The sequence below is a fragment of the Lipotes vexillifer genome, unplaced genomic scaffold (genome assembly GCF_000442215.2).
Source record: "Lipotes vexillifer unplaced genomic scaffold, Lipotes_vexillifer_v1.1 scaffold70, whole genome shotgun sequence".
NCBI lineage: Eukaryota > Metazoa > Chordata > Mammalia > Artiodactyla > Lipotidae > Lipotes > Lipotes vexillifer.
The window spans coordinates 1,742,400-1,751,300 of record NW_006789896.1 but is presented as its reverse complement, the minus strand read 5'-3'; the positions used below and the strand labels follow the sequence as shown (position 1 = coordinate 1,751,300).

At 42.4% G+C, this 8,901-nt stretch overlaps 1 protein-coding gene across 2 annotated transcripts in view; it reads left to right on the top strand.

The window, feature by feature from the left end:
- Positions 1–46: 46 nt before the first annotated feature.
- Positions 47–8,901, top strand: part of COG4 (component of oligomeric golgi complex 4) — a 27,582-nt gene continuing 18,727 nt past the window's right edge. For both annotated transcript variants that reach the window (XM_007462960.1, XM_007462959.1), the window contains exons 1-5: positions 47–217; positions 1,857–1,939; positions 2,642–2,756; positions 5,526–5,700; positions 7,196–7,389. In XM_007462960.1, coding sequence (XP_007463022.1) covers positions 47–217; positions 1,857–1,939; positions 2,642–2,756; positions 5,526–5,700; positions 7,196–7,389 — 738 coding nt within the window. The remainder of the gene's footprint in view (positions 218–1,856; positions 1,940–2,641; positions 2,757–5,525; positions 5,701–7,195; positions 7,390–8,901) is intronic.

The window sequence follows — 8,901 nt, the reverse complement described above, 5'->3', positions numbered from 1 at the left end:
CCAGCGGGGGGGGGGGGGGGGGTCCTCGCGGGGCCGGAAGCGAGGAATGGGGACCAAAATGGCCGACCTCGATTCCCCTCAGAAGCTGTCAGGGGTGCCTCCGCCGCCTGACGGCGTGGGAGGAGGCAGCTGTTCGGGAATCTCCACTGAGCTCATTCGCTCCCTGACCGAGCTGCAGGAGCTGGAAGCTGTGTATCAACGGCTCTGCGGCGAGGAGGTGGGGGGCTGAGCTTCTTTTTCCAAGAGGATGCAGGGGCAGTGGGCTTAGGAGCCGTCAGTGTTGGGAAATTCAGGCTGTGGGAAGGTCTCTTCTTGCCGAGGAAACAAAAAAGCACCTACTCGAGAAGCAAGCGTGTAGTTGAGTGTAGTTGGGGCGACCTGAGTTCTCTGTTTACTCGGTCTCATGCCCCCAAGCATGTTTTCCTGTCATCTAGGGGATCTGCTCCCACTCCCCCGTTGATTTCCCTGGCCCTTAATCTCTAGGTTCTCCGCCAGAGTGAAGTTAGACTTGAGGTTATACGCCGACTCGCTTGCTTTTCAAAATAAGAGTAAAGGCTCTCTTGCAACGGCTTAGCAATTTTAAAAATTATGAAATCCTTTTACCCCATTATCTCATTTAAGCGAGAAATCATTGCAAATAAACTTGAAGCGTTTTAAGATTTCCTCCTGTGGGGAATGAATTTGGGGGTGTAATTTTAGTGTTTCAGTTAAATGCAGGGCTTTATAGAAGCTTGAGATTTTAAGACTCAGGCACAACTGTTCTAATCTTGGACAAGTCACTTCATCTCTTGTATCCCTAAGTGGTGTCAAATGAGGGGCGTGGGCTGTATTCTGTCGAAGATTCATTCCTTGCAGCCTGCTTCACTTTTCCGTGCGACTTGATGATGTCAATACAATTTTGAATGCCATTTGGGCTCCTTGCCAGTCAGAAGAAAGATCTAAACTCTAATCTAACAGTTTAGTAGCTGTTTCCTAAACCAAACTATTATTAAGGTTGAGCACAAAAGGCAATTTCATACTGGAGCAGAGATGGTCATTGATATCTTGAGAATTTTCAAATATAATATTAACTTATACCAACTCTAGCAGTTTCTAATACGTTTTTCAGCAAATGTGCTTTATAAAGTTCAGTACTAAGCTTGCATTCAATGAATGGGGGGAAAAATTAAGTCAGTCTTACAAACAGAACAAACAGTATTAGTTTTGTATTTGTATTTGATGAGTGTCAAGGGCATGTTTTCCTCTGGATCCTACTGGACTATTTCAGTAGAAACATACAGCTTATGCTAATGTCTTTTGTTGAGCCATACGTGACATGCTATGTTAAGCACTTTATATGTGTTATCTTGTTTGGCTCCCACAACAGTCGTATGGGGTATATATTACTGTCCCTAGTTTACAGATGAAGAAACTCAAGCATAAGAAGGTTACATTAGTTAAGATAGTGCAATAAATGACTTGGCTGAGAGAGAATTATATTTATCGCTTCTGGCTACTGACTATACACTAGAAGAGACTTTTTATAACTGCCACTTTAGAAGTTTCATTTGTTCATTTGAGCCTTTATATTTTAAATGCCTTCCTGTGTTAGGTACTATGCTAATGAAATTAAAGTTTATGTACTCCCTTTGTTGTGTTCATCTCCTAGATGGAATAAGATACACATAAGGTAACAATTATTATGTAATATGGTAAGTGCAGAAATGAAGTATTGTTTGTTAAAGTCCTAGGGGAGCTTAGTGAGAGGAAAGAAGACATTTGAAATGGGATTTACCCTTCAGCTAAGTGGTTGGATTAGATAACTCTTAAGGTTCCTTCTGATCTTGCTAATGACAGGTTGTTTCTCTGTGTTTCAGAAAGTGGTGGAGAGAGAGCTGGATGCTCTTTTAGAGCAGCAAAACACCATTGAAAGTAAAATGGTCACTCTCCACCGGATGGGGTGAGTCTTCATCTCAGCAAGACCTATTGTTAATTCCATTAGGGTCCACTGGATAAGTTATTATTTTTCCTAACATTCTGTTATACAATGCAAGTCGAGTTTGAATTGAAAAGGAGCATTACCTCCAGGTAAAGTGTTTACCTAAGGGTATAGTTAAGCTGTTCTCAAAGTGTCCTTGGACCAGCAAGTATCAACATTTGGAAACTTGTTAGAAAAGCAAATTTTGGGACCTCACCCCAAACCTGTTATACCAGAAACTCTGGGGGTGGGGCCTTAGAATCTCTAGCTTAATGTGCATACCAAGTGGTTCTGACATATGGCTCAAGTTTGAGAACCCCTGTTTTTACAGATTTTGTATATTTTCTAGTCATAAAAATTGCTCTTTGATTTCATCATCCTCTTAGATTGTTGATTAGTGCATTTTATGCTCACTTAACACTTGGGGGAATCTAAATAGGTTCTTTGGCAGTACTTATTTAGGGGTGTCTTTAGTAGTTATTGAAATTAATTTAGTACTAAGTATAGGCCTGAGTTTTCACTAAAACACTCTTGATAAAAAGCTGTGAATAGAATGAACAGAGCTAAGAGTTGTAGGAAGATACAAAAGAAGTAGAAGACGTAGTCTCCATCTGCAAAAAAATTTTTCCATCTCTTCTACTGTCTACTCCTATGGATATGTGTGCTGACAATGTGTGTCTCCAGTCCCAACCTGCAGTTGATTGAAGGAGATGCAAAGCAGCTAGCTGGAATGATCACCTTTACCTGCAGCCTAGCTGAGAATGTGTCCAGCAAAGTCCGTCAGCTTGACCTGGCCAAGGTAACCCCGTTGAGCTTTTGATATTTGAGTTAGTAGAGGGCAGTAGAGAAGCTACCACGTTAGAAATTAGAGTAGCACCATCCAATAGAAACCTAATGCAAGATACCAAAACCAGACGAAGGTCTCACAAAAAAACTCCAGACCAATAGCTGTTATGAATATAGGCATACAAATCCTCAAAAACACTAGCAAATCAAATCCAGCAATGTATATAAAAAAAAGACTATACTGTGACCAAGTGGGATTTATCCCAAGCATGCAAGGTTGGTTTAGCCTCTGAAAATCAATGAATGTAACATATCATATCAATAGAATAAAGGCCAAGACCGTATGATCGGGCTTCCCTGGTGGCACAGAGGTTAAGAATCCGCCTGCCAATGCAGGGGACACGGGTTCGAGCCCTAGTCCAGGAAGATCCCTTAGTTGCCGCGGAGCAACTAAGCCCATGTGCCACAACTACTGAGCCCGCGTGCCTAGAGCCCATGCCCCGTAACAAGAGAAGCCACTGCAATGAGAAGCCCGTGCACCACAAGGAAGAGTAACCCCTGCTTGCCTCAAGTAGAGAAAGGCCTGCGTACAGCAACAAACACCCAGTGCAGCCAAAAATAAAAATAGGTAAAATTAAAAAAAAAAAAACACCACATGATCATCTCATAGACTCAAAAAACGTATTTGACAAAATCCAGCACCCCTTTTGATTAAAAATACTCAACAGACTTGGAATAGAAGAGACTTCCTCAACCTGATAAAGGGCATCTGTGAAAATCCCACAGCTAATATACTTATTGGTGAAAGACTAGGTGCTTCCCCCCAAGTTCAGGAACAAAACAAGGATGTTAGCTCTTGCTGCTACTCTTTAACATTGTACTGGAGGTTCTAGCCAGGGCAGTTAGGTAAGAAAATGAAATAAAAGTCATTCAGATTGGAAAAGAAATCTAATATGAACCCCACATGTGATGTAAAATTTTCCAGTGACCGTTTTTAAAAAGCAAAACAGAAATGGGTGAATATAATTTTAACAATTTAAAAATAACATTTGTTTAACCCATTATATCGGAAATTACTATGAAACAGTATCAGTGAGATATTTTACCTTATTTTGTGCTGAGTCTTTGAAATCCAGTATGTATTTTACTCGTATACATTTTCATTTGGACTGGTCACATCTCTTGTCTTTTTTTTTTATTTTTTTAAGATACAGTTTATTGCCACATTTATACCTCTTTTTTTTTAAAGTTTTTATTTTTATTTTATTTTTTTTGGCCGTGCCACACAGCTTGTGGGATCTTAGTTCCCAGCTAGGAATTAAACCTGGGCCACAGCAGTGAAAGCGCCAAATCCTAATCACTAGACCACCAGGATATTCCCCATGGACTAGTCACATTTCAAGTACTCATTAGCCACAGGTGGTTCGTATCTGCTATATTGAACACAAGCACAGGATCTGGGTTCTTGAACAAGTCAGTCCCAGCCTCAGGTTGCCCCTGTGAAATAGCATAACAATTCCCTATCTATTTGTTCAGATTCTGCCAAAATAATTTACCATGAAACATTATAGCCACACAGCTACCAACTCACATATTAAAGTTTTCTTAAATGTCTTGCTTCTTTAAAACAAAAATACTGGACTTCCCTGGTGGTGCAGTGGTTAAGAATCCACCTGCCAGGGCTTCCCTGGTGGCGCAGCGGTTAAGAATCCACCTGCCAATGCAGGGGACATGGGTTCGAGCCCTGGTCCTGGAAGATCCCACATGTCACAGAGCAACTTAAGACTGTGCACCACAACTACTGAACCTGGCTCTAGAGCCCACGAGCCACAACTACTGAAGCCCGCATGCCACAACTACTGAAGCCTGCGCGCCTAGAGCCTGTGCTCCGCAACAAGAGAAGCCACCGCAATGAGAAGCCTGCGCACCGCAATGAAGAGTAGCCCCTGCTCGCCACAACCAGAGAAAGCCCACACAGCAACGAAGACCCAATGCAGCCAAAAATAAATAAAATAAAATAAATTTAAAAAAAAAAAAAAGAATCCATCTGCCAATACAGGGGACACGGGTTCGACCCCTGGTCTGGGAAGATCCCACATGCCGCAGAGCAACTAAGCCTGTGCGCCACAACTACTGAGCCTGTGCTCTAGAGCCCGCGAGCCACAGCTACTGAGCCCATGTGCCACAACTACTGAGCCCATGCTCTAGACCCTGTGAACCCTAGAGGCCCCCACCCCCCGCTCGCTGCAACTAGAGAAAGCCTGCATGCAGCAACGAAGACCCAATGCAGCCAAAAAAAAAGAAACATTGTAACGACATTGTAAATCAACTATACTCCAATAAAAATTTTACAAAAAGAATGAAATACCGATAAAGATAATATATAAAAAGTAAATAAATAAAACAAAAATACTTTCCATGTATTTTGCATATTTTATTACCTGGTTTACAATATCATGTCCCCAAAATGTCAAATACATTTTGATTGTGTTATAAAGTAAACAGTATAAGCCAAATATAAATATGGATTATTCCCGTTCTGACTTCCATTAAAATAAATGACCTGGTCAATCAAATAAGTAAAATTGTGTGATACCCATTAGTAGTATTGACCATCATCAACAAGGTTTGTGAGTGGTAGTGGTGGTGCTTTTTAGTTTACCAGTGAAAGCTGAAAAAGGACGTCTGGTTAATCACATTCAGCCCCTGAAACTCTCTACCTATTGGAGAGAGATTTTTGAAAGAATAGGACATTGTTTCTAACCACCAGGTCTTTTTGCAGAATCGCCTCTATCAGGCCATTCAGAGAGCTGATGACATCTTGGACCTGAAGTTCTGCATGGATGGAGTTCAGACTGCTTTGAGAAATGAAGATTATGAGCAGGCTGCAGCCCACATTCATCGCTACTTGTGCTTGGACAAGTCAGTCATCGAGCTCAGCCGACAGGGCAAAGAAGGTTGGCATCCCAAACTGTTGATTTGTAGTTTAGTTACAAACATCTGTAATCTAGTTTAAACATCTGTAATTTCTAGTTTAGGTACTAGCATCTGTAATCTGAACTAGGCAGTCTCAACCAGCAAAGGACATCTGTTAGGAAATTTCCTTGTCTGGTACTCGACCCTATGTAGGTCCTAGACCATCATGAGGCAGAGGTTGTTATTCCTATTTTACGGAAAAGAAAACTGAATCCAGATCTACTCCCCGTGGGTTCTTTACACTTGACCATGTTGCCTGCTTATAAAATTTAAATTAGGGACTTCCCTGGTGGTCCAGTGGATAAGACTGCATGCTCCCAATACAGGGGACCCAGGGTTGATCCCTGGTCAGGGAACTAGATCCCGCATGCCACAACTAAGACCCAGTGCAGCCAAATAAATAAATATATATATTTTTTTAATTTAAAATTAAATTTTTAGCTTGGTATTCTGGGCCTTCCATGATCTCAACCCACTCTGTCTTTCTAGCCTTATTTCATGCCCTTCAGTCATGCATCCATCCATTGTGCACACATTTATTGAGCTCCTCTATATACCAGGTTATGTACTATCTGCAATACTCTGCATCTTTCTGTTTCTAATCCTTTGCTCATTTCATTCCCCTTGCCTGGAATGCATGTTCCCCCTGCTTAGGTATCAAAATCCTGCCCATCTTTGAGAGATGGAATATCATCTCTAGGAAGCCTTTTCTGATTACTTCAAACAGAAATGTGACTGTGGGCACCTTTCTTATGACACTTACTGTACACTGAATTTTATTACAGTTATTTGCACATAAATCTTATTTCGTTCAGTTGATTGTAACTTCTCTGACAATAGGATCATGGCTGATTCATCTCTCTCTCTTTTTTTTTTTTTTTTTTTTTGCTGTACCCGGGCCTGTCACTGTTGCGGCCTCTCCCGTTGCGGAGCACAGGCTCCGGATGTGCAGGCTCAGCGGCCGTGGCTCATGGGCCCAGCCGCTCCGCGGCATATGGGATCCTCCCAGACCGGGACACAAACCCATGTCCCCTGCATCGGCAGGCGGACTCTCAACCACTGCACCACCAGGGGAGCCCTTCTCTCTTTTTGTTTTTTTTGTTGTTTTTTTTTTAATTTTTTAAATTTTTGCGGTACGCGGGCCTCTCACTGTTGTGGCCTCTCCCGTTGCGGAGCACAGGCTCCGGACGCGCAGGCTCAGCAGCCATGGCTCAGGGGCCCAGCCGCTCCGTGGCATGTGGGATCTTCCCGGACCGGGGCACGAACCCGTGTTCCCTGCATCGGCAGGCAGACTCTCAACCACTGCACCACCAGGGAAGCCCGGGAAGCCCTTCTCTTAATCATCCATATTGTTAGTACAGCATCTTACACACACTAAGTGCTCATTACATATTTTTGGAATGTGCAGACCAGGTGGCATATACCTGACATAGTACCATTCGTTACCTTAATTCTCATTTTCTCCCCATTGTGCAGGCAGCATGATTGATGCCAACCTGAAATTGCTGCAGGAAGCTGAGCAGCGTCTCAAAGCCATTGTCACAGAGAAGTTTGCCATTGCCACTAAGGAAGGGGATCTGCCCCAGGTGGAGCGCTTCTTCAAGATCTTCCCACTGCTGGGTTTGCATGAGGAGGGACTAAGCAAGTTCTCAGAATACCTTTGCAAGCAGGTATGACTCCTGATTGCTTGGCAGGATAATGTACAGTTCTCCACCTGCAGATTGGGGCACTGGATGGATACATTTTCTGTGGATACTTTTTTACCTCTGGATTTGATTCCCCTTTTCTGCTGTATCCTGGCAGGACTGGATGCATACATTCATTCAACACTTACCTATTTCCAGTCTACTGTGTACCAGGCATGGCCTAGACATCTGCTGCTGTACATTTATTTCCAACAGACCAAGTGAAAGTATAGGAAAATTAAAATGCAGATTCTCTGACAAGCTGAATCACCCTTTCCAGGCTGTCAACCAGGGACTAGCTTCTTTTAAGAGCATTCAGAGAAGTTGGTTAGTGGTTTTAAGACTTCATTACCAAGCTTGAGTCTCAAAATAAGACTTGGTGGTGAGGGGGGAACCCAGGCTTACATCTCAAAAATTGAGATGAAGCAGGTGAGGTCACTTAAGATTAAAACTGAAAAAGAAACAGGCTTCAGTTAGTCTCAGCTCACCTCCGCCCAGCCCATCCTTAGATGGAGAGAAGCAAACATCAGTAGGCATATGTGCACAGGGTTGTTGTTATTTTTTAACTATATGTCACAGTGCATCCTGTCCCCACCGCCTCAATTCTATATAATGGAACATTATTTTGCCATGAAGAAAAATGAGACAGTTCCATATGTGCTGATACATTTTACTCTCTAACATGTGGTTGGTTAAGTTAAATAACAGTATGCTATCATTCATGTTTAAAATGAAGGGAGTGGCAGTAAAAATGTATGCTTGTATAAACATAGGATATTTTTGAAATGGTTAACAGTGGTCACCTCTCAAGAGGAGACTTAGGAGACCAAGAGACATAAGTAAGATGAAGAACGACTTTTCACCAGATACTCCTTTGTTTCTTTTGAATGTTTAAGTATGTTTTACCCATTCTAAAAATTAATTAACTAAAAATAAAATATAACTGCTTTATGGGACTTTTTCTTTTTAAATTTATTTATTTTTGGCTACGTTGGGTCTTCATTGCTGCACACGGGCTTTCTCTAGTTGTGGCGAGTGGGAGCTACTCTTCATTGCAGTGCGCAGGCTTCTCATTGTGGTGGCTTCTTTTGCTGCAGAGCATGGGCTCTAGGCGCGCAGGCTTCAGTAGTTGTGGCACGTGGGCTCAGTAGTTGTGGCTCATGGTCTCTAGAGCGCAAGCTCAGTAGTTGTGGCACAAGGGCCTAGTTGCTCCGCGGCACGTGGGATCTTCCCGAAACAGGGATCGAACCTGTGTCCCCTGCACTGGCAGGCAGATTCTTAACCACTGCACCACCAGGGAAGTCCCTATGGTACTCTTTTATCAGTATTTTTTTTTTTAGTCAGTACTTTGCCATCTGAAACCTGGAAATGGTTTCTACTGTTAATCCCTTAAAAATTCCTTTCAAGTACCCAGATTCCTTCCCCTGGTCAACGAAGCACCATTAATAATAATGATAACTTTGAGTTATACTTTGAAACGATTATTGAAACTTGGGA